General features: G+C 34.7%; 1 protein-coding gene across 9 annotated transcripts in view; it reads right to left on the bottom strand.

Annotated features, from left to right (window-relative positions):
- Window positions 1–3785: 3785 nt before the first annotated feature.
- C8H12orf50 (chromosome 8 C12orf50 homolog) overlaps window positions 3786–24630 on the bottom strand; it is a 42649-nt gene continuing 21804 nt past the window's right edge. For 5 of the 9 annotated variants that reach the window (XM_058741854.1, XM_058741856.1, XM_058741855.1 and 2 more), the window contains 10 exons: window positions 17268–17426; window positions 16741–16818; window positions 16549–16659; window positions 14512–14622; window positions 13200–13307; window positions 11718–11834; window positions 10103–10207; window positions 9645–9848; window positions 7453–7545; window positions 3786–4150 (listed from right to left, as the gene is read on the bottom strand). In XM_058741854.1, the coding sequence (XP_058597837.1) occupies window positions 4125–4150; window positions 7453–7545; window positions 9645–9848; window positions 10103–10207; window positions 11718–11834; window positions 13200–13307; window positions 14512–14622; window positions 16549–16659; window positions 16741–16818; window positions 17268–17426 (1112 nt within the window). In that variant the 3' untranslated portion in view covers window positions 3786–4124. The remainder of the gene's footprint in view (window positions 4151–7452; window positions 7546–9644; window positions 9849–10102; window positions 10208–11717; window positions 11835–13199; window positions 13308–14511; window positions 14623–16548; window positions 16660–16740; window positions 16819–17267; window positions 17427–24630) is intronic. The other 4 variants (XM_058741850.1, XM_058741858.1, XM_058741853.1 and 1 more) reach the window with 4 other exon arrangements.

The following is a 24630-nucleotide window of genomic DNA, read 5'->3' as shown; positions in this document are numbered from 1 at the left end:
TATTGTGCATAAGAAAGGTAGTTGTGGTAGGCAGAAAAGCTCCCCAAAGATGCCCACACCTGGATCCCTAGAACCTGTGAATATGTTAGAGTATATGGCAAAGGGGAATTAAGGTTGTTAATCATCTGACCTTAAAATAGTGGGATCATCTGGGTTATCCTGGTAGATTGATTTTATGTGTCACTTTGGTTAGGCCACATTACCAAGATATTTAGTCATACATTATTCTAGATGTTTCTGCAAGGATATTTTTAGATGAGATTTACATTTAAATTGGTGGACTTTGAGTATAACAGATTGCTCTCCATAATATGGATGGGCCTCATCCTGAATAGCACAAAAGGCTGACCTTCTCAAGTTAGAAGGAATTCTCTATCAGACTGTCTTTAAACTCCAGTAAGTCTCCAGTCTGCTGGCCTCCCCCATCAGATTTTAGACTTGCAAAGTCTCAAAAATTGTGTAATTCAAGTCTTTAAAATTATTCTCTCTATATAAATTGTAGATTATAAATTATATATAGATCTCCTCTCTTGATTCTGTTTCTCTGGAGAGCCCTAATGCAGATTTTGGTGCTGAGAGTGGCTCTACAGGAACATAATATTAGAGGTGAGTTTTCTGAGTTGGTTCTGGGAATTCTGAAATTGACTCTCTAATATGATTAGATTTAAAGACACTAATGACTCTAATTTTAGTAGTAAAGAGAGCACTGATCATGCACGGTGTGATATGGCAAGAGAAATACAGAAAATATCACCATTGTATACTCACAGCCAAACACGTATGAGAAGCAAGGATCTTAAATTCCTAGCTCACACATCACATAAACAATCTGAAAGCTGCCCTGATAAAAAGACCCCTTTCTCTCATAGACACAGGGCTGGGATTTCTGAAAAACAAATCTATAATCTCATCCTGTGAGTGACTGAATTGAAATGCAAATTAAACTCCCAAGCTCACAGGTTATTTACTGTTACAATGAGGGTATTGATTGGGAAAGAGCATTGTCCTGAAAGTTGGAATGGAGACATGTTGGAAGACCCTCATGAAGCTGAGGACACATTAGCCTCTAAACTCTGATGAGTCTTTGCCAGTAGAATTAGCCTCTCCATTCCTAACAGAAGCAGCCACACCACCCACATCTGAGATTAACTGAGGCAGTTGCCATGTAAACTAATGCTGATTCCCCTCAGGACTGACCCTGACCACTACTCTTTGCTAGTAGACCTATAATTAGACTAAAGTCCCACCAGGCCTCACCAACTATGAGGTAAAAAGTGTGACCCATGGAGACGTTTAATACATTCCAAAAAAAACTATTTGAGTTTGCTAATTTATACAAAGAAAAATCCTGGGACTATGTGTGGGAATGGATATTAAAGATGTGGAATAATAGTGAAAGTAGCATGAAGTTGAATTCCAATGAATTTGTTGGTATGGCACACTAAACAGTGGTTCTACTTTTAATGTCACAACTTGGGGAATTATAAAGGGTTCCAACAGTTTGGTTGGTTGGTTGGTTGGCTTAAGTATGGGCTAAAAAGGGCCCAGAGTGAGTGAGCTAGAAATGCCATATCTGCCTTGGTTTACTTGTAAAGGAAGGAATTCAAAGGCTTAGAGAGATGGAAATGTTAGAGTTGATTTGTCATTTAAGACCTACCTCCCCATGCTGGGAAGATCCAGGAGACATTGTTATGTGCCCCCCCCACAAATTAATATGCTGAAGTGCTTACCAACAGTACCTCAGAAGTTGACCTTCTATGGAAATTGGATCCTTACAGAGGTAATCAAGTTAACATGAGGTCATTAGAGTGGTTTCTAATATGATTCATGTCTTTATAAAAGAGAAAATTTGAATAAACACACACACACACACACACACACACGGGAGAGTGGTATGAAGAGACACAAGGAGAAGATAGAATCTACAATGCCAATGAGATGGGCCAGGAACAGATTCTCCCTTACACCCGTCAGAAGGAATCAATGCTGCCAACACCTTGATTTATAGCCCCAGAACTACGAGACAATAAATTTCTATTGTTTGAGCCACCACGCGGTTTATGGTGCTGTGTTGTGACAGCCCTAGAAAACTAATATACTAAACATTGAATAAATGTTATTTTATTATTTTTATTACTGATGCATTTTGAAAAGAATAGAATCATAGTACATCCATCAAATTCATTGAAAGCTTTTGTATGTGCCAGAAAAGCAACTGCCTTCTGCTGGCTCCATAAACTTAGGCTTAAATGCATTGCTTTTATGTGTAGGAGTCAGCAGGCATAACTTCTCACTGGCTTAGTACATTTCTGGATGGTCCACTTATCTTTGTTATCCTCTATCCTTATTTGGGGGGCTTGCTGTCTTCTTTCTTGGCTAATAGTTTACTGCATTAAAGTCATGCCTTTTCCCTAAATCACAAATATAAAAACAGGGTTGGTTTATGTCACTATCCACTTGGTCCTCTTAGACAAAGTTTATCGTAACAAAAATGTCCACTTGTTTGGGAATAATGCACATACACATTCAAGAGAATGACATTCAAGTCTTCTTTCAGATTTTTCTCTTTCCTCATCCAGTCTTCAGCATTTTGCATGTAATAAAGGTACACACTGAGAATCTGTATGTTGAGAAAGAACACTTGAACTTCCTTCTTAGAATGCTTCCTTCTTTAGCACTAGATGAAGTTTTAGAAGGACATGAGGATCTGTTAAGTGGAATTATGGATGTCCTATCAGCCTCCGTCTAGACAGGCTTTCAACTCTGCTCTCTTGCATCCTGTCTCTCTCACCAGGATATTTTGCTGGCACAGTTTTCATTTCTGTCCACACTATTTGTGAAAACAAAATGACTATACCCCCATGTTTTTGAAAGTGGGTAGACAGAACACCATTAGAAGCTAGAAACTAGGACTTATTACTCCACATGCTGGAATTGTATCTTATAGAATGTTTTAAAATATTTCTAAGCTTAAACTCTGATGACCTCCACAATAAATATTGAACAAGAGTCTACTAATATCCACAAGATGCATGCAAATATAAATACAGGGTGTCCCAAAGTCTTAGAGAAGTTCTGAGCTTTAATAAAACTCAGAAGAATAAATGCTACAAACTTACAAAAACACCCTTTGAAAGGTTAATTACGTATATTGCTCTCATCCTGATCTTTAAATTTGAAGAATAAATTCTTAATTTTAAGTTCTGGTTTTAGTTACTTTGCAGATGAATTTTTTAAGTTAATTAATAATTTATTCTTCTAAACAAGTGCAAAAGAAATGGAAATAAGTTTTCAAGTGATGTCTTTCATTTGTAAGCATTTATATTTCCAGAGTTATTTAAAGCCTTAAAATCTCACTAATACTTTTGAGACATCGCTTCATTAATTCACTTTTTTTTCCTTTAACAAGTCCTTTTCTTTAATATGATTGTATGATTTTTGTTTTCTCAGTAGAAAAATGTTTATTTTTCATTTCTGAATCTAGCCCATCTTGGCAGATAGATTTTGTAGTTGCCAATTAAAAGACATTGTTCAGCACTGCCCTCCCTAAAAAAACAATCTTCTTTTTTCCTTTCTACAACACATCAAAGTGCATTTCTATTGGAATTCCTCTAACATACTCATCACCAAACTGTAACCCTGGGACTTCACTGAATTTGTTTACATTTTATCTGTTACTGTCACTGAGGGCCCAGCTTAAAATCTAAGTAAAGAAAGAAAATGTGAGGTTTCTTCTGTAAAGAATATTGCAAAACAGAGATCAAAGGCACAATTTCACTTCTCAATGTGTGCAATCTAACTTAGTTTATTTACAATTAAAGAGTGATTTTAATTGTCAAACTTTTAAATTTTATTAAATGTTTGTGGCAATACATAGAATGAATTCCAGACCTATATAAATACACAGGCAGCTGTTTGTAATTTGCATTTTTATCAGTTTTGAAAGAGCACAATGTACTTCCTGCATCTTATTTTCAGAATTTGCATTTTATCATCTTTGGCTACCCAGTATATAGTATGGAGTACTTGAATATCTCATTCTTTGAATTTTCACTTTTGATTGTAAATCAGATGATATCTGGCACTTTTCTCTTCTCATTTTTCTCTTCTCTCAACCTCCAGATTTACTTGCTCCCATTTCTTCTTGGCTCTAATAATAAAACACAGAAAATCCTTCAATTATTTTCTTGTTCAGCATTCTTCAGGGCACCATCATTCTGCATTTCTTTGGCTAATTACTTACCATAAATCTTTAAGGCAAAACAAAAACTAAGCTCATTGTCTTAATTCATAAATTTTCAAAACACCATACAAACTAATTCCATTTCTTTCCAAAGCTTTTGCATTTGGATGGAGGGATGAAAAGGAATGGAAACAATACTACATATAAGGTTGTACCTTGGTACACCCAGAATGAACAGAATGGATGTTCTATCCTACAGAGACAGGCACCTCCAGTCACACCAGCTCTATCCTGATCAGAAAGGACATGCAGCCTCAAGGGAGGGCTGACATCTCTAATCGCCTTTTGCTCCTCTCCTTGGTTCCCACACATTTTTCTCTCCTACTGCATTATCCTCATAGCATCAGACAGCATTTTCCCAAAAGGCTCCTCTCGCCCATTTACACTTCTGTAGCCTTGGCTCTGAGATATTCCTTAGTGGAATAGACTAGTGGCAGCTTGTGCTTTCTGCCTCCTCTCTCCAGCAGCCCATCTGTCCACTGGGGAATGCTGAAATCGCTCCTCTGTGCCCTAGCAGGAAGTGCAGGGGAAGAAACACAAGCTAGTCTTTCTCTAGTCTGAGAATCACAACAACAATTGGAAAGGATAGGAGTTTAGGGGTTACAAATTTCCCAATCAAAAGCTCAGGTAAATAAGAAAACTTTATTTTTATAATTCTATTTAATTTCTTGACTCTATGTCCCCATTCTGCCCGATGTAGAAAACTTATCTAATCCTTTTCACATAAACTTAGTCAATTTCAGTGATTTCTTAGTTATTTCACATTTATATTTCAACCACATTTGATTTGAAATTCTTTCTCAGGATTTTTTTCCCTCCCTCCCTCACCTTTCTGCTGCTTATCCTCATTTTTAGGGTTGGAACGGGGGAGAATGTTTGCTTCATTATGACAGCTTGGAAGAGAATATTATTTCAGCAATCTTGGGTCTCCACAAGGCCTGGGTCCTGTGCTGGTGAATGGTGGTCCAGACAACATAGCCTATGGTTTCTCAAACTTTAATGTGCCTCTTAATCACCTGGAGAACTTGTTAATATGCAGATTCTAATCCAGGATGTCTGATATGGAGATACTACATTTCTAACGAATTCCCAGGTGGTATCATTGCTGGTTGCCCTCAGACAATATTTCAATCGCAAGTAACAAGTGGATAATTTGGTTTATAATCCACTCCCTGGCAGAACAATCTTTTGAGATTCTCGTAATAATTTGAGATTGGAGTCCACTCCTCTAATAGGGCCCGACCACAAAGTCATCTTTGATGCTATGCTTCCAGTCCCAGCCAGGAGACTTTGTGTAGCCCTCTGGCCCTCTCCTGGGGAACTCACTTTCACTTGAAACTCACAAGAATACATGATGCCCTCCCAAGCAAACTTGGAGCTTGGGAATCTCTAGAGGCTGTCTCCGGCCCTGTCTCATGTTAGACACTCCCACCACCAGATGGCATTGATAAATTCTCTCCAAAGCTTTTCTCCCTGGGTTGCATCTGGGACGTACAATGCAGATCCTGTTTATGTTCAGATTCTTATAAACTTCAAAGGGAAATCCATCACTGACTTTCTGCCCCTGAGCCCTGGCATAGCTGGAGGTGACAGGAGAAGAGCAGAAGGGGACTAGTATGTAATAAGTGGCCCCCCACTGTACCTGGTTCCTTGCTGCCTCTCCATACCCTCCTCCTTGCTCTACAGATTGAATGGGAAAAAGTTTCATAAGCTTACATCCCCCGCACATCCCTTTTCCTGTGCCATACACGGATGGTACATGTTTCTTGCTCTGATGTGATCCCTCCACCCCCCCAAATCCTTCTGTAATTCATGTTTAACTACCTAGGATGGGAGAGGAGAAGGCTGCCGGGAAACAAGAGCAGTCACTGGGATAGGGACAGGGGATGAGGAGCATGCCCTTTAATACTCCAAATAATATCGCACTCACAAGGAAACCACAGGAGAAAAAGATGTGGCTCAACAATGTGTAGTTTTATCCAGGATTTTTACCAGCTTTTCACATCCTTTCCCCCAAAAGTAAATGCAATTACATGTGAAAACGCACAGAAATCTAAGAAAATATAGCCGATTAAATAGCGCTACAGCAGAGTTCTCTTGGAGTATAATATGATTTTAAAGATCTGGGCCAAAAAAGAAAAACAACTGACTGCACAGTTGAAGTCAAGAGTTTTGAGAGATACTACTTAAGATCTCAGCTGTTTTTGTTTTTTTTTTTTTGGAACGTGGACAGTTTCTAACCTGGATATGTTCAGTTTTCATTCTGGGAAGCTCTTGTAAAAGAGTTTATGGATTTCAGATGATTCTGAAAGTTCTAGGCTAATGATTTAGGTAGAAACTCTCTATTTTTTTCTGAAAGATTCAAATTTCTGGAAAGTAACTGCAACTGTTTTATCCTGTGTGGTTTTCCAAATCTGCTGTGCCAGTCCCAGATCAGCTTGGAGAAGCCACTAAGCTTTTTAGAAAAACAATCACCTGAGGTTGGGTCTGCCTCAAACTTCATCCTGGGGAGGTTCCTAGGATCCCCACACTCTTCCAGAGAGCAGAACACAAGGGGGACACCACAGTCACTCAGAGCATCCTGCCCTGGAAACTTCATCTTAGGTGCCCTGTCAGACTGCATCAGCTAATATTTGTGTATGGTGGATAATAGTAGGGCTTTGATATTTTGTGTTAAGATATGATTTTATATATTCACTTTGCAGTTCAACAAAGAATACATTTTAACACATAATTGCTGCAACTGCTAAGCTTGTATCTAAGGAGAGAGGTTTTTCAGAAGATTTCTGATAACACAAAGGAGAACACAATAAAAAAAGGAAAATTGCTACTACTACATGTGTTTATCTCTACTAAACTCCAATATCATGGAAATTTTCTAAATTTTTCTAAAATATGTTTCCTGACCTTAGAAACTTGTCATTCATTTTTTAGAATTGTAGGATACATTAAAATCACTAGTGGGGCGCCTGGGTGGCGCAGTCGGTTAAGCGTCCGACTTCAGCCAGGTCACCATCTCGCGGTCCGTGAGTTCGAGCCCCGCGTCAGGCTCTGGGCTGATGGCTCGGAGCCTGGAGCCTGTTTCCGATTCTGTGTCTCCCTCTCTCTCTGCCCCTCCCCCGGTCATGCTCTGTCTCTCTCTGTCCCAAAAATAAAAAAAAAATTTAAAAAAAAAACGTTGGAAAATAAAATCACTAGTAAATATTTACCTGTATATATCTTTTCAGTTTTTGAATATGTTTTTGAAAAAGGAATCCTTTTTCGCCAGGCTGAACCATTATATGATGTTGACATATATTTATCTGAGAAAAAAAGAAGACCAGAATTAAATATTTTCTTACTTTAAAATCATATTCCAAAAGTGTCTCAAAGTTATAAACATCTCAGAGGTGAAGATATTCTCTGTAATTTATTTTAGCATTTCAAAGCTAAGGCATTAGGAACCCAAGTGAGTTTATTAAGACCATATATGTTATCAATAAACATGGTTATGTCCCTATAATTTGGCTGCCCAATTCTTCAAATAAGGCTCTCCCCATGAGACTAAGCTAAAGGGGACTGTGATATCTGGATGTGATAAAAATATTTCATTGCCTTGCTTTACCATGATTTTATATACAATTCTGCTAATGCTTGTAGAAGAAAGAAAAGATCTAGAAGGCACCGCCAATTCCCTTTACCTTCCATAAAGTGACTCCCATGATGGCAGTGATTTTGCTCTACCATACTACCAACTCACTGTCCCCAGGAAACCAAAGCCTTTATATACTGACTCGGTCTAGAAATACCTCATTTCCTCTGGCAACTTTATACCTGAATGATTATCTAACAATGTTCTATTTGTGTTTTTAAGTATTACTATGCAGCTATGATTCTAAAAGCATGGTTCATAATAATACCAGGAATTTCTTTGCTTTTTTTCCTGTGTTGACATTTGCATAGTGGCCCAAAAGCAATAGTGAACATAACTGTGACCACCTTAACACAGATCTAGACAGCCATCCACTCACAGTAAAATAATAAATTTAATAATAAAACAATAGTAATAAATAAAATTAAGACTGTTTCACCTAAGAATATTCTTATTTTACATATAAACCCATATATCATTTATTTCTAAGACAAATAGAAGAAAAACAATTTAATAAAGCTAACTTCTATTTAAATTATAAAAGTAAGGGGGCACCTGAGTGGCTCAGTCAGTTAAGCATCTGACTTTGACTCAGGTCATGATGTAACGGTTCTTGAGTTCAAGCCCCGCGTCGGGCTCTGTGCTGACGGCTCAGAGCTTGGAGCCTGCTTTGGGTTCTGTGTCTTCCTCTCTCTCTACCCCTACTCTGCTCACACTCTGTCTCTCTCAAAAGTAAAATAATAAAAACATTGACAAAATTAAAAAAAAAAAGTATAAAAGTAAGGACCTAAGAGAGACACTGAATTTTTACTTATGTTTCAGAAAGTACACAACATCCAGAACTCCACTAATTAGACTGTGAACACAGGAAAATACAAACACAAAATTAGAGGGAATTAAGTGGCCTTTTGTTAAGTTGAGAAAACTGAAACCCAACTTCAAAAGAGCAAAATTCATCTGAGACAGGAAGAAAAGATATGGTTCCTTCCTCCCTTGTGGCCTTGTACTTACTGACGTATACTATGACTTTGCCTATTACACGATGAAATGATTTAGAAGCAATCTGTGCATGATGGGAGAGATGAGAGGTTGTCAAAAATATTGCAGTTAACCCCCAAACTAACCCTTTCAGAAAGCAATCATGAAGGCTTAAAGAAAAGCCAAGGCACTACCTGAAAGTGGTGACTGAACAATGCGGTTAGTGGAACAAGAAAATGTCAACCATTTGAAAACAATCCTCAAGAGTGAAATAAAGCTTATCCAGGGGGAACAAAGTGTGATGGTGTGAGACAAAACACTAGAGAGGTTCAATGTCTAGTCATCTGCACCCAACACATTTTTTAACATATCCTTCTTTTTAATTTTTTTAATGTTTATTTTTGAGAGAGAGAGGGAGAGAGAAACAGAGTGTGAGTGGGGGAGGGGCCGAAAGAGATAGAGACAGAATCTGAAGCAGGTTCCAGACTCCAAGCTCTCAGCAGAGTCTGACACGGGGCTCAAACCCACGAGACATGGGATCATGACCTGAGCTGAAGTCGGAAGCTTAACTGACTGAGACACCCAGGTGCTCCCTAACATATCCTTTAAACCGTGTGTACTCCTGCTTGTGGAAGAAATCTTCCCACTAGTTCTCTAAGACATCATGGTGGTAGTGATGGCCTGGAAACAGAATACCAGTTGGATAGGGATGAAGATTACTTGGACCATCAGGTGATTCCATGGGATTGCAAACCACGTGCATGAGTAAATCATGTAAGGAAAGAGCCTCACCTGGACAAAGGTTGAGTTTGGGTTCCTTGTTACCATCGACTTTATTGTAGGACCTATTTGTGGGCCTGCTGCGGGGAGGTGCACTCAGTGAGACAGTCCTGATAGCATCTCTCTGAACATGGATATAGGATGCATTCTCAGCACTTCTGTTTTTATTATTGCGATGGTAACTCATTTTATTTTTGGGATTTGGGGCCTGTACTGCTGTAAAAGAAAGCAGGAGGGGAGTGAGGGATAAAACAAGCTGGTTTCATACCCATAAATAACATACTGCATGGTAAATGTTTGCACTATGGAAGACAATGTGTGCTAAGAGAATTAAATCTATAGGATTTGGGTTGACACGTAAAATAACATGTTGCACAACAGTAATTTGTTTTTCAGGTAGAAAATATTATTTTATATTTAATTTTGTTTCAAATTATAATTTAGAAATATCAAATACATAGATCCTTTACCTCTCTGCATTCCTTGGCCAGGAAAATTCCTTGGTTCATCGTAAATCCATTTTCTTTTCTTCACACCTTTAAAGTGAGGCTTCCTCACTGGCTGGACATCATTCACTTGAAGAAGATACAAATTTTTACAGGTTTTTAAGAGATGCTTTCATCTGAAAATTACTATAGGTGATAATTACATATCTGTGCATACACATGTCAAGCAAGAGAAAAAAATAAATACACTACACTAATATTTTACTTTCTAGAACAAAGTGTGACTTATTTTTTAAAGCACCCCACCCTCAAGAGAAAGGCTATCCTGAAAATTGATTGATGAGAAAACTTTTGATACGTAGCATTCCTCAGAGGAAATGTTTCCCCCCAAAAAGAATTTGTGGATTGTTTAAAAGAATACAAAATTATATTCCAAATATAATTATGTATCTTAATATAATGTTATTTTTAAGTAGTTTTAGAATTGTTATTTTGAACATAAATCTACTTCTTAAGAAGGTGGATTAATGTAAAATACTTTTAGTGAATATTACTTTATTCTTTTAAGCTTTAAGAATTTGAGTATAAGGTTAGTTTGGTGAAACAAGACTAAGTAGTCAGAATTGTAAGTGCTAATAGTACTAAATTATTCACTTTTTACTGGCATATTTTTACACTGAAAAATTTATATATAAGCTCAATCTTCTAGGAATTTCTAAGGTACATTTCTCCAGAGACTCTTAAAACAATTTAGTATACAGGCCATTCTTTGTTATTTCTCTGTGTGGAGGTCCTGAACATTCACTATTGAACACAGAAAATGAACATCAAGTTCACTATGTAGATTACATTACCTCTCTGTAGTGGACTACTAAATCTGTCTTTGCCCTAGCTCTCAAATTCAGCTTAAGCATTAAGTTTGAATTCTGATTCACCACCTCCTCTCCAAATATCATGCTCCACCCTTACCCTCAAGCTCCCATTCCTAAGATTTGAAAACCATATTTTTAACAAATGTCACTAAACTGAGCTTCTTAGGAGTAAACCATCATGTTTCTCAAGCTCCCACTCCTAGGATTTGGAAACCATATTTTTAACAAATGTTACTAAGCTTCTTAGGAGTAAAACCATCATGGTTCCCTTCAATGCCTGGCTGGGATCCAAGAACATTATAGTTTCAGTAAATGAAATAAATGAAAGAAGGAAGGAAGGAAGGAAGGAAGGAAACAGAAAGGAAGATTCATGAGTCTTAATTGTATCAAGAGAAGTAGCTCAGAATACAAAATGGCATGGTAAAGCCAAATCATGAAAAATAATCCAACACATAATAAAAATTTGTCAATGTATCCCACTATGGGTTAAATTTAAAGGGTGTACTAATGAATCTTCCAAGAAGGTAGTATATCATTAATTTTAATACCTAAATTAAACTAGTGGGTATGTATATAATTTACTAGGACCTACATCACAATTCATTGTCCGAGTTAGTAGAAGAATATTGTTTTTAATTCTTAATCCTGAATAATTTTCAAAACATCCTTTTTTCTTTCATTTTAAAAATTCTATTTCAAATAAGCAAACAAATCCATGATAAGACAAATATATCTAAGGCCAAAAAGTGATAGAGCTAATGTCTCACTTGAAGAGGGGTCCTCTCTGCACTTCATACTGATATTCTCGGTAGCATTTAATACATGCGTTGTAGGTACTAGTCGGGTAGTTAGGGAACGCTTTGGATGAGGGCTGTCCTTGTTATCTTTTAAAGCAAATTAAAAAAATAAAATATCAATATTAGTAAAAGAAGGTTTCAGTTGGTATTTTACTTTTCAAACATTATATGATGGGTATACCTCTTTAAAATATATATATTAATTTTTACAACACTGAAATTCCCTAACCACTACATTGAGTCCCCAAAATTTGTCACTAACAAAACATTAAATATCTGATATACAGACATTATCTTCAATATATAAATAATATATTTGTGGCAATATTTTTAATAATTTCATAAGAAACAATCAGAAGGTTATCAATTTTAAATCAAATGTGCTGATTTAAAAATAGGTTCCAGAAATAATTTAAGTGGAACAACTTTCGTGTGTTCTATGCTTTGGAGCAGGACTGTCTAACAGAGCCTTATACAACGATGGAAATTTTCTCAATCTGTACTGTACAAAATGATAGCCACTAATCATATGTAGATACTGAGCACTTGGAATATGGCTAATGCAACTGAAGAGCTGAATTTTTAAAAATTTCATTTTAGTTTAAATTTAAACAGCCACATGTGAAGAGTGGCAACGGTTATTACTGTAGTTAGAATTTTTTTGTTTTTTGTTTTTTTGATCGATTCAGCAAAAGGTTTCCATCTTTGAGTGCGAAGAAAAGATTTACATATCATTTCCCATAAGAATTATTTGATCACAAGTGCCTTAACCTATTCTTGAAAATGTTTATTTAAGGGTGGGCAAAACAGTAGACGAAATTGTTTAACATTTGGATGCAGAATATGTAAAGCCCTCTAATTACAGGACAGCTAAACTTTTAGTCTGTGACTAAGAGAGCTGCCCAGCAGAGAGGTACTAGCTGGGGGCTTCTAACCATGGTAAGGGGAGTACAAAACTATGAAGTACAAACTATGATTTTATTATATCTCTTGATTATTCACAGCCTATAGTTGGTAATAATTACAAAATGAGGAAGTCATAGAAGTCATCATGAAATTAATACTCTTCACAGTGTTCACAAACAAAGCTTTTTAAGAAAATTCAATCACACCGAGTATTTGAAGTTAGAAAAAGAAACTAAAAAGGACTTGGTTTTACCATTTAAAAGAACCAATAACTGTAGATCTAGCAAGACTCCTAGAAATTATGTAGTCCAACAGGCCAATACTTCAGATAAGGAGACTGAAGCTAAAAGAGATGAAGTCTTGTGGTCAAACACTTAGGGACAGACCAGGACTGAAACCTTAGGGCTCTTGACTCCGAATCACTGGATTTAGTGTATATTTTAATTTATGACCTTGCTTCTTATATTCGTTTCAAGTGTCAAGCTTTATATTTACATTTCTCAATCCAAATTATGAATGGATTAAAACTATAGGATGGTTCATTACCTTTAGTATTTGAACATTTTGACACGGTAATTTCTTTCTCTTCAGTTACAGCTTCCTTTTCATCTACTCCAAGGAATATGATCCTCTGTGGAACATAACAGTCACCTCCTATGACAATACCTTACTGTCAGTGGCTATGATGGCAGAAAGTTGTAAAACACTATCTTCCAATACAGGTTTATCCTCTACAATATACCTTTGCCAGTTTTGTTTAAACACTTCTTAGTGATACCACCCACATCTCTATATATATCATATATGTTTAAATTAATACATGTGCATATATATGTATATGAATATACAGTATATACACTTACATACAGATAATTGCAAAAAAAATTCACATAGTCAACAAAATTAATTTTCCTTTAACATATGGAAATCTTTATTTCTACCCTGTACCACCCTTTAAGGTACTCAGAATAAATATAATTTATCTTCAATATAACATCTTCAGATATACGAAAGCAATTTTTATGTTCCTTAAAGTTCTTCCATTTTCCAAGATAAACATCCATAATTGTTTTAAATTGTTATATACTTAATTTCCAGATTCTTCACCATACAAGTTACACTTTTGTAACATAAAATATTTGTTTCAAGTAGCCTTTTTTAAAAATGACACACAAATGTGGACTACCCTGTACAGAAATCAGTGGAACTGGTATAATAATAATTGACATTTATGCAGCATTCTTCTATGTATCAGACACTCCACTGGGTACTTTAAATGACTTATCACATTTAATGATCTTCCTATACTACTCCTAATAATTCAATGTGAGTTTACCTGAGCTATTTGGTAGCAATCACCAATGACTGAATAATTTTTAAACCTTGTGGACAACAAAAAACAGTTATTTTTTTCTTCACAATCTGTATCATGTCGAGTCTTTCCCGACTTGAAGAAAATCTACCATTAATGTCCTGAACTTAAATGCAAGACTATGTTTATCACAGCTTGACTTTACCTTGTTTAAACTTGGCTCATTGATCCAGCATATTAACTTCCAGACATCTGTCAATTTTATAAACATGTCTCATTCATCTAGCCATTCAATTGTTTAAACATAAAATCGTTTATTCTACAAATATTCACAGAGTGCACCTCATGTGTCAGACATTCTACTAATAAGGATTCATATATAGCAATTAATTATATACATTTCCAGGCCTCAAGTGTCTTACCCAAAGCCAACAATAGAAATGTCAAAAATATTTTGAAAAAACAAAATTAGTTATGAGAGAGGAAATTTGACTCATTTATTATATGGTGACATATTCAGAATCAACCAGTTATAAATTAACTCACCTCCATTTTCAAAAGCAGCAATGTCAGTCCTTGGTTTCCTATCCAATGATGCTTTTATCTCACCTTGCCTTTCAGATAGGCTAAATTTTGTTGGAACTGTAAGACCATCCCCTAAAATATTAAGAAAAAATAAGAAAAAAAAAAAGAAAAAAAATAGAAAATCACCCCAGGAGCCATTAGGTACTTACATAAAATTCATGATGATAGTAAAAAGCCTAAAAGTTAGTGCAATTATTGTTTGCATAGTGATATGATGAACAATAAATTTATAAATATATGAATTTTAAGCATATTTTATAATTATCAAGAAAATAGCAAGCAAGTTTGTTTTCCTATATGTATTATTTATTAAATGGCAATTTAAAAATTTAAACAATCTAACATTACTATGTATGTATAATATATTTAACTTATTTGCTATGTTCTTCATATAATGAATTTTATAATATTTCTTTTGATTATACCTATTCATCATGAACAAATTGAGTAAAAAGCATTAGAGTCTACCGCTGACAAATGGTAATTATATTGTGATAATTAAATAATTCTTAGAATTTTTCTTATACATCTCTAGATAATTTTTTACTAAAATAAGCTATTAAAAGCAGAATAAAGAGAGACATGATAATCTAATGCACCTTGTGATTCTGGATTGGATTCTAAACCAGAAAAAAAAAAAAAAGTTCATTTTACCATAAAGGACATGGATGGCACAGCGGGTGAAATTTGTTTAAAATTCTGTAAATAATATCAGATCAGTGGTAATATCCTGATTTTGATGGTTATACTAAAGTTATGTAAGAGTTATGCAGGAGCATCATATCTGCAACCTACTCTTACACTAACAGTTTAGAAAAAATAACAATGTATATATTTAGAGAAAGGAAGAGTGAAAAATCAAACGTGTAAAACGCTGATATTTGGGAAAATCTGGTGAAGGTTATTCATGAATTAACTGAAATTATTTAAATATAAAAGGCTTTTAAAACCATAATTTAAGGCGAAAGTACATGTAATTATCTTTAATCCCTAATGGTAATCCACTGTTTTTATATTCATTGCTGACTTGTATTATTGGTTTTGCTTTCTTGTCCAGGTAATGTGGGCAATGTGCCCTTCTCTAGATGTGGTGCTCGCCTATCAGTTAAGTCTTTCCTATCATTTTAACATCTAACATCTAATGGTATGTTGCTGCCACCTACTGCCATATGTTTAAATAGTTTACCACATATGTACTTGACTGGCAGGCATTTTACTCTTTATCCTCTACTTTATCCTACCCTTGTCTTGATCCTGGGAGATTTTCCCAATTATCATTTTTTACTTTTAGTGAGAGGAGAGGATTCAAATCTCCTACTTCAGCAAAACTTGCCTTTCATCTCATCCTCATGGCAGGAAAACCATATAAACTCGTAACACTCATGGATTTTCTCTGAGTTTCTGGTTTTACATCCAGAAAATAATGTTCTTCTTATCTTGCCTTTAAGGGCAAATTGCTTACCAGCACTGGAATCAGATTCACCAAAGCATAAGATCTATGAAAGGTCCAGCCTTGGAATAATCCAGCTGCATTGCCTCTGAAATTGCCTGGTACACATAAGGCACTCATTCAATGCACAAATGTATCCTTGTTCTGCCACTAACGTCATCCTGTGATCTCCCATTTGTCCTTCTAGGGCTAGGTTGTCCTTTCTATTCACAGAGAAAAATAGCCCCTACTTCACTAGGAGAGTGATTTGCAAAGAAAAAAAAGATGGTAAAAGCAAGTTATTTATACAATTACTGCATCGAGGGTGTAATGCCCCCATGTGTTTATGTAGTCTTTTCATTCTGCACCTCCTCTGGGAAAGCATAATTAATAGCAGCTTTTCATATTAAATTTAGGTCATCTGATAAAAGCATTTCCTTCTCTCTCTCAATTCTGATGTATTATTTATCATTAGCTCTAGTGTACATCTTACTAAATAATTCACAGCCTATCACACCAAGTATCTCTTATACATCACCTTGAAATGCTGCTGCCTTTTCATGCCTTACCTTCTTGCAATTCACTGCCATTTTCCAAAGGCTTTTCTAACTCTTTGTCTGCTGTAGAGGCTATGCTTTTTGATGATGAAATATCTGGAGTATGAAATCTGTAGTATTCACCTAATCTCCCATGAGAAAGCTAGTGGTTAGTATATTTGTCACATCAAACATTAGAAAATCCACAAATGTTTGATTTCTTACCGGATTTATAACACATCTCCTTTATTGCTCTTTTTTCTTCAATTTCTTCAGGAGTCTTTGTCCATAAACTAGATGCATCTATAGGATATATGTACATCTTTTTTAATTAAATTGTCCCAAAGCCAAATGGTATGAAAATATACAAATCAGAATTAAGAATCCCAAATATTGTTCTCACAGGTGGGATTTTTTGAAATTTTTAAAATCAGTAATTTGCATACTAGTAAATTTCTCAAACTGCCATATTTCACATATTAGAAAAATCAGTGTAAGCAACTGTCCCTATTTAAATGAGGTCTATCTCCCAGCAATCATACAACAAAAACTCTCCAATCCAAATGATCATATATAGACATAGAACAAATTAGAACATAATGAATTTAATATACTTGATAAAATTGAAGCTATTTTCTTACCAAATTCTGCCCTATTTATTACATTATAAACCTCTAACAGTTAAAAAATAAATTAAAAAACATGATAGGGTTTTGAATGTTCATTGTAAATATGAGAAAAGCCTTACTAACCATTTTGTTCATCTCCTTCCTCCTCTTCTTCCTCAAAGTTAGTTTTTAAAACTAAAGGATGATGAATGGGTCGTGATATATTCTCCTGAGGTTTCAGGGGTTCCTGACTCTGGGTCAGGGGTGGAATTCCTTCCTGAGTTTCTTTCTGTGGTGTGATATCTACAGAGAAAATACAAAATTTCTGTCCTTTTAAGATCTGTATTATATACATGTCTAATGATCAACAGTTAACTCCTGATTTATTATGCATTTTGTTAAGAGGTATCTCGTCTTATTTCTGGAAAGGTTATCAAACTAAAAAAGATCAACATTTTGCCTGTAAAGTGCAGAAAATATGCCAATTCATAGATTTTAGATAGGAATTATAACCATGACTTGGTATATCACACCTTTGGTATAAATGCATAGTAATCATAAGTATCACTGTATTCTTACACTATATATGTGAATAAGAATAACTTAACTAATTACAACAAATTAATGAAGGCAGATTCAAATATGGCATAGCTTATAATGGCAGAGTATATACAGCAAAACAGGAATAATCCAATTGTTCTAGTTTTCGGTGGCTGCCTGATTACTTGGAAGTGAGAAAGCATGAAACTTTCACATTCCTCTATTGGCTACACATTGGTCAGACTGTCCAAAGTTCTAGGTCATATTTAAATGTTCTATAACCTTCAAAACTAACAAGCAATTACTAGAAAAAGCTAGTGAACATATGAATCTTCTTTCATCATCAATTCAACCCCCTTTGTTTTCTAAATGAGTAGTTATCAAATTTGGCTAATTACCAGAATCAACTAAAGAAATTATTCAAAACATCTTTTAAGTCTCTGCTTTCTGAACTTCTGATTTAGCAGGTCTAGATTAAAGCCTGGAAATCTAATTTTATTTTTTAAAAGTCTCAGGTAATTATGAAATCAGCCAAATTTGGAAACCACTGCCCCAAATGAATGATCATCTAACTAGGGTTCTAGATTATAGAAAGTCTTTAAGTGGGTATGCCATATCCCAATTATTTGAAAGCAAGGAATACAATTCCAGATCCTCAACTTCCATATTTATCTTTCCCCTAAAGTTGGTTTGCCTAAGAACAGGCTTAAGTTCACAATATCCTTTCCTCCACTGTACAAGATAAAGGCCTACCCTTCACTCATGCCAGAATTTACTATAGCACATGCTCAAAAGAGAAATCCTCCGTTAGTGATAAACCAAACTACCATAAACCCATAGGGCTTTCTCCATTACCTTAATTTATATACATTTCTACTAGGAGAAAATCATGATGTGGTAGGCAAAATAATACCCCCCCCAAGATGTCCATGTCCTAATCCCTAGACCTTGTGTATGTATTAAGTTATATGAGAAAGAGGTATTGAGGCTGCAGGTAGAATTAAGACATAATCAGGTGACCTTAAAATTGGCAGATTTTTTGCCCTGAATTATCCAGGTGGGCTCAAAGTAATCAAAAGGATCTTTACAAATGGAAGAGAGATGCAGAGAAAGAGAGCCAGGAAGAGATGTGACAATGGAAACTATGTCAAGTGATGCAGTGTCAGAAGGACTTGACTTTCATCGAAGATGGAAGAAGGAGGACATGAACCATGGAATACAGGAGGCCTATAGAAACTGGAAAAGGCAAGGAAAGAGGTTCTCTCCCAGAGTCTTTAGAAGAAATGCTTCCCGTGATGGGTATTGAGGAGGGCACCTTTTGGGATGAGCACTGGGTGTTGTATGGAAACCAATTTGACAGTAAATTTCATATATTAAAAAATAAATAAATAAATAAATAAAAAGAAAAAAAAAAATAAAGGTCCGATGGATGAGTAAGAAAAAAAAAAAAAGAAGAAGAAGAAATGCTTCCCTGGAGACAGCTTAATTTTAATCAGAAAGTCTTCGCGGAATTTCTAGAGTATAGATCTACAAGATATCAAATGGGTTGTTAAAGCCACTTGGTTGATGGTAATTTGTTACAGCAGTAACAGAAAATGAATACACAAAGTATTAGAAAAAGTGCTACTAGTGTCCATTTTGGAACATTCTAAATTCAAATGCATGGTAGAGTATGGCAGCAGTTAAGAATTTTTGTTGAAAAATTCTGCCTCTCCCATTTCTGGACTAATGTTATATAATATATAACTCTTGAAGGGAAAGTCTCTTGACATCAATGGAAGGAAAGCACTGGTAAAAACTCTGAAGGAAAAACATGGCTTTAAATAAAGCTTTTTAGCTATTCTCAATATATATTCCCAAGACTTGTCATTAGCTGCAAAGAAAAGCTTCACTGAACATTCTAAACAGTAAATTTTAGAGCCACATCTTTAGAAGTTTCATTGAGATGTAATTCATATACCATACAAGTCACCAATATAAATATACAGTTCAATAGTTTTTAGTATATTTACAGAGTTGTGCAACCATTGCCCTAATTTTAGGACATCACTCCAAAGAAGAAACCTATTCCCATTAGCAGTTACTCTTCATGTCTTTCAAACACCCATACCTCTACACAAGCACTGACATACCTTGTTTCTATGAATTTGCCTATTCTACATATTTCATGTGAGTGGAATCATACAATATGTGGTCTTTTGTATATGACGTCTTCCACTTACCATAGTGTTTTCAAGGTTTAGTCATGCTGTCACCTGTAATAATACCGTATTCCCTTTTTATACAAATAATATTCCACTGTAGACATATACCACTATTTATCCATTCATCTGAAGGTGGATACGTGGGTTATTTCCACTGCTTTGGCTGTTATAATGTAGGTATGAACATTTGTGTACAAGTTTTCATGTGGACATATGTTTTCACATCTCTTGGATATATACCTAGAAGTGGAATCACTGGGAAACATGATGACTCTGTTTAATATTTTGAGGAGCTGCCAGAATGTTTTCCAAAACAATTGTACCATTTTACATGCCTTCCTGCAATGTATGAAGATTCCAAATTCTTCACATCCTTGTTAACACTTACTATATGTTTTTGATTAAACCATCTTGATGGGTATGAAGTGGTAGCTCATTGTGGTTTCAATTTACATTTATCTAATGGTTGATGATACATGATGAACATCTTCATGAATTTATTGGCCATTTGTAAATCTCTGAGAAATGTCTTCAGATTCCTTGCCCATATTTTTCATAGGATTATGTTTATATTATTGGGTTACAAGAATTCTTTATATATTCTGGATACAAGCCACTTGTCAGATATAGGATTTGCAGATATTTCTCCCATGCTGTGGGTTGTCTGATCATTTTCTTCATGGTATTCTTTGAAACACAAAAGTTTCTAATTTTGATAAAATCTAATCCATTTCTCATTTGGTTTCTTGCCCTTCTGGTGTCTCTCAGAAGGCTTTGCATAACCTAAGGTTCCTTATAAGAGTTTTATAACATTAACTCTTTAGGTTTTTTATCTATTTTGAGTTAATTTTTTTGTGTAAGGTGTGAGGAAGAAGTACAAAATAACTTTATGTGGCTATCCAGTTGCCCTAACACCCTTTGTTGAAAATACTCTTTCTCCCCATTGAATGATCTATGTATCCTTGTCAAAAACCAATTGACCTTAGGTTGATTGATATAAAGGTTTATTTCTGGTCTCTCAGTTCTATCCCATTGATCTATATCTATACACCTATTTTTATGCCAGTATCAGGTGGTTTTGATTACTATAGCTTTGTAATAATGTCTAGATTTTGAAATTATTAACACTGAGCTCTATAGCTTTGTTCTTCATTTTCAAGATTGTTTTTGCTATCTTGGTCCTTTGAATTTCCATATACATTTTAGAATCAGCTTGTCAATTCTTCAAAGTCATTTGGGATTTTGATATAAGGGTGACATTGAAACTATAGATCAATTTGAGGAGAATTACTATGATAGCAATATAGCCAATGTATGAACATGAGCTATTCTTTCTATTTTTTTAAAGTTTCTTTAATTTCTTGCAACAATACTTTATAGTTTTGAGTGTAATATTTGTACTTCTTGTGCTAAATTAATTCCTAAATATTTTATTCTTTTTGATGCTATTATGTGTAATTGCTTTTTTCCTTTAATTTTTTCCTTTAATTTTCCTTTTTCATTTAATTATGTGTTCCTTGCTAATAAATAGAAACCTAACCAATTATCATATATTAGTCTTTTACCCTGTAACCTTGGTGAATTTATTAGTTCTAATAGTTTTTTAATGATTTCTAGAATTTTTAAAATAAAAGATAATGCCATATGTATAGAGATAAGTTCATTTCTTTTTTTCCCAAGCTAATTGCCTTTTATTTGTTATCATTGCCCAATTCCTCTGGCTTGAATACAAGTGACAAGGTTGAACATCCTTGGCTTAAATGTAAATGCCAAGAATGAGCGTGATTGTTCTTGATCTTAGGGGAAATGCTTTCAGTCTTTCACCATTAAGTATCAATGTTAGTTGGAGATTTTTCATATATCCTTTAGCAAGTTGAGTAAGTACCCTTCTATTCCTAGTTTGGCTAGTGTTTTATTTCTTTATTTTTTAGTCACAAAAGAGTTTTGGGTTTTGTTAAATGCACTTTCTTCATTATGATCATGTTTTTTCCTCTTTATTCTATCAATGTGGTGTATTACAGTAATTGATTTTTAAAAGTTAAACCAATCTTGAACTTCTGGGATGAATCTCATTTGGTCATGGAATATAATCCTTTTTTAAATGTTGGTGGATTTCATTTTCTATAATTTTATTAAATATTTTTGTGTCTCTATTCACCAGGAATATTGGTCTGTAATTTACTTGTGATGTCTTAGTCTGGTTTTAAAATAAGAGTAAATACCAGCCTCATAAAATGAGTTGGAAAATAGTCCCCCATCTTCTATATTTTTGGAAGAGTGTGAAGAGTTGGTTATTAATTTTTCTTCAAATTTTTGGTATAATTCAATAGTAAAGCCATATGAACCTGAGTTTTTATTTGTAGGAAGATTTTTAAGTGCTTATTCTATCTCCTTATTATAGGTCTGTTCAGATTTTCAATTTTTATTTTCTGGAGTCAGTTTTGGTAGTTTGTATCTTCCTAGAAAGTTGTCCATTTCATTAGTTGTAAAATAATATTTGTTCATAGTATTTATTCCCTTCTAATCTTGATTATTTCTGTAAGATTGGTAGTATGTCCCCTCTTTCATTTCAGTCTTTAGTCATTTCAGTCTTACTTCTTTTTTTCTCGGTTAGTCTAGCTAGAGTTTCAATTTCCTTGATCTTATCACTGCTTTCATTGATGTTCTCTGTCGGTTTTTTACTCTCTATTTCATTATTTCTGCTTTACTCTGTATTATTTTCTTCCTTCTGTTTGCTTTAGGTTTACTTTGCTCCTTTTTCCAGAGTCTTAAAATGTAAAATCAAGTTATTAACTTGAGATCATATTTTCATTTTTTTACTAAAATTTTTATATTTATTTTTGAGAAAGAGAGAGTGCACACACAAGTAGGGGAGTGGCAGAGAGAGAATAGAATGTGAAGCAGGCTCAGGCTCTGCATTATCAGCGCAGGGCCTCGCACAGGACTCAAACTCACTAACCATGAGATCATGACCTGAACCAAATAATGTTGGACACTCAACCAACTGAGCCACCCAGGCACCCCTGAGATCATATTGTTAAATGTAGGCATTACAACTGTAACATTTCTTCTACGTACTGCTTTAGGTGCATCTCGTGAGTTTTAGTATGCTGTTTCTTCATTTTCATTCGTTTCAAAGCATTGGCTAATTTTCCTTGTAATTCTCTTATAATTTTCCATGTAATTTCTTGGTTGTTTGCAGGTGTGTTGTTTAATTTCTACATATTTGTGAATTTACCATTATTTTTTTCTCCTATTAATTTCTAATTCCATTGTTTGGAGAACAGACATTGTATGATTTCTACAATCTCAAATTTATTGAGCTTTGTTATATGGCCTAATATATACTTTATCCTGGAGATTGTTCCATTTGCACTTGAGAAATATATGTATTCTGCTATTGTTGCAAAGAATGTTCTACAGATATATTCAGTTGTGTTGTTTTATAGTTGTTCAAGTCTTCTATTTCCTTGTTGTTTATAATTGTTTGCATAGTACATCTTTTTCATCCTCTCACTTTCACCTTGAGTTTTTGAACCTAAAATGTGTCTCCTGTAGATAACATATAGTTGAATATTTATTTTTAATCTGGCAGTGTCTGCTGTTTTTCTGTATTTTTACCCAATCATATTCAATGCTATTAATGATATATTGGATATTTATCTGTCATTTTACTTCCTGTTTGCTTTTTTATTCCTCTCTTCCTCCACTGCTTTCTTTTGCAGTGAGTGAATATTTTTTAGTGCAATATTTTGATTATTTTTATGATTTTTCCCTATTTTTAAAGGTATCTTCTTGGGAGTTGCTCTAGAGCTTACCATATACTTCCTAACTTACCATAATCACCTGTGTATAAATCACAGATTTATACTATTTAATTTCAGCTAAAACTAATAAGGTTATTCCTATATAGCTCTATTCCTTTTCCCCCTTCCCAATTTGTGCTATTGTTGTTATATTACATCTATATGTGTTACAAACCCAAAAATACATTGTTATAATTATTTACTTTGCTTAAATGTGTATCTTTTAAAAGGTTTTTTATTATTTATTTTTGAGGAATACAGAGAGTGCAATCAGGAGAGGGACAGAGGGAGAGGGAGAATCCCAGGCTAACAGCACAGAGCCTGATGTCGGGCTTGAACTCATGAAACTGGTGAGATCATGACCTGAGCCAAAATCAAGAATCAGATGCTCAACTGACTGAGCTACCCAGGGACCCCTAACTTGGTATCTTTTAAAGGAGCTTCAAGGAAAAGGAAGAGAAAATATATATCTATAGGGTTTGTCATATTAACTTTTTTATTTCTCATTTCTTTTTTATATAATTTTTTTAATGTTTATTTTTTTGAGGGAGAGTGTGTGCAAGCAGGGGAGGGGCAGAGAGAGGGGGAGAAATACAGAATCCCAAACAGGCTCCATGCTGTCAGCACGCAGCCTGATGCAGGGCTCAAACTCATGAATCATGAGCTTAAGAGTTGAATGTTTAACCAATTCAGCCACCCAGGTGCCCCTTATTTATAATTTCTGATTCTCTTCATTTATTTCTATGTATTTGAGTTACCACCTGGTATCATTTCCATACTATTAAATAGATTTTCTCCCACCTGCCTCTGTTATGCTCTTATTGACAAATATATTACATTTCTAAATGTTATGGGCTCAAAAATACAATTATATACATATGCATATATATTTTTTCTTCTTTTAGTACTTTGTGTCCTTCTACTGCCTTATGGACTACAGTGTGTCTGAATCTTACT

Source organism: Neofelis nebulosa, chromosome 8 (genome assembly GCF_028018385.1).
Source record: "Neofelis nebulosa isolate mNeoNeb1 chromosome 8, mNeoNeb1.pri, whole genome shotgun sequence".
Taxonomy (NCBI): Eukaryota; Metazoa; Chordata; class Mammalia; order Carnivora; family Felidae; genus Neofelis; species Neofelis nebulosa.
The sequence above is the reverse complement of the archived record's forward strand: the minus strand, read 5'-3'. Positions and strand labels throughout refer to the sequence as shown.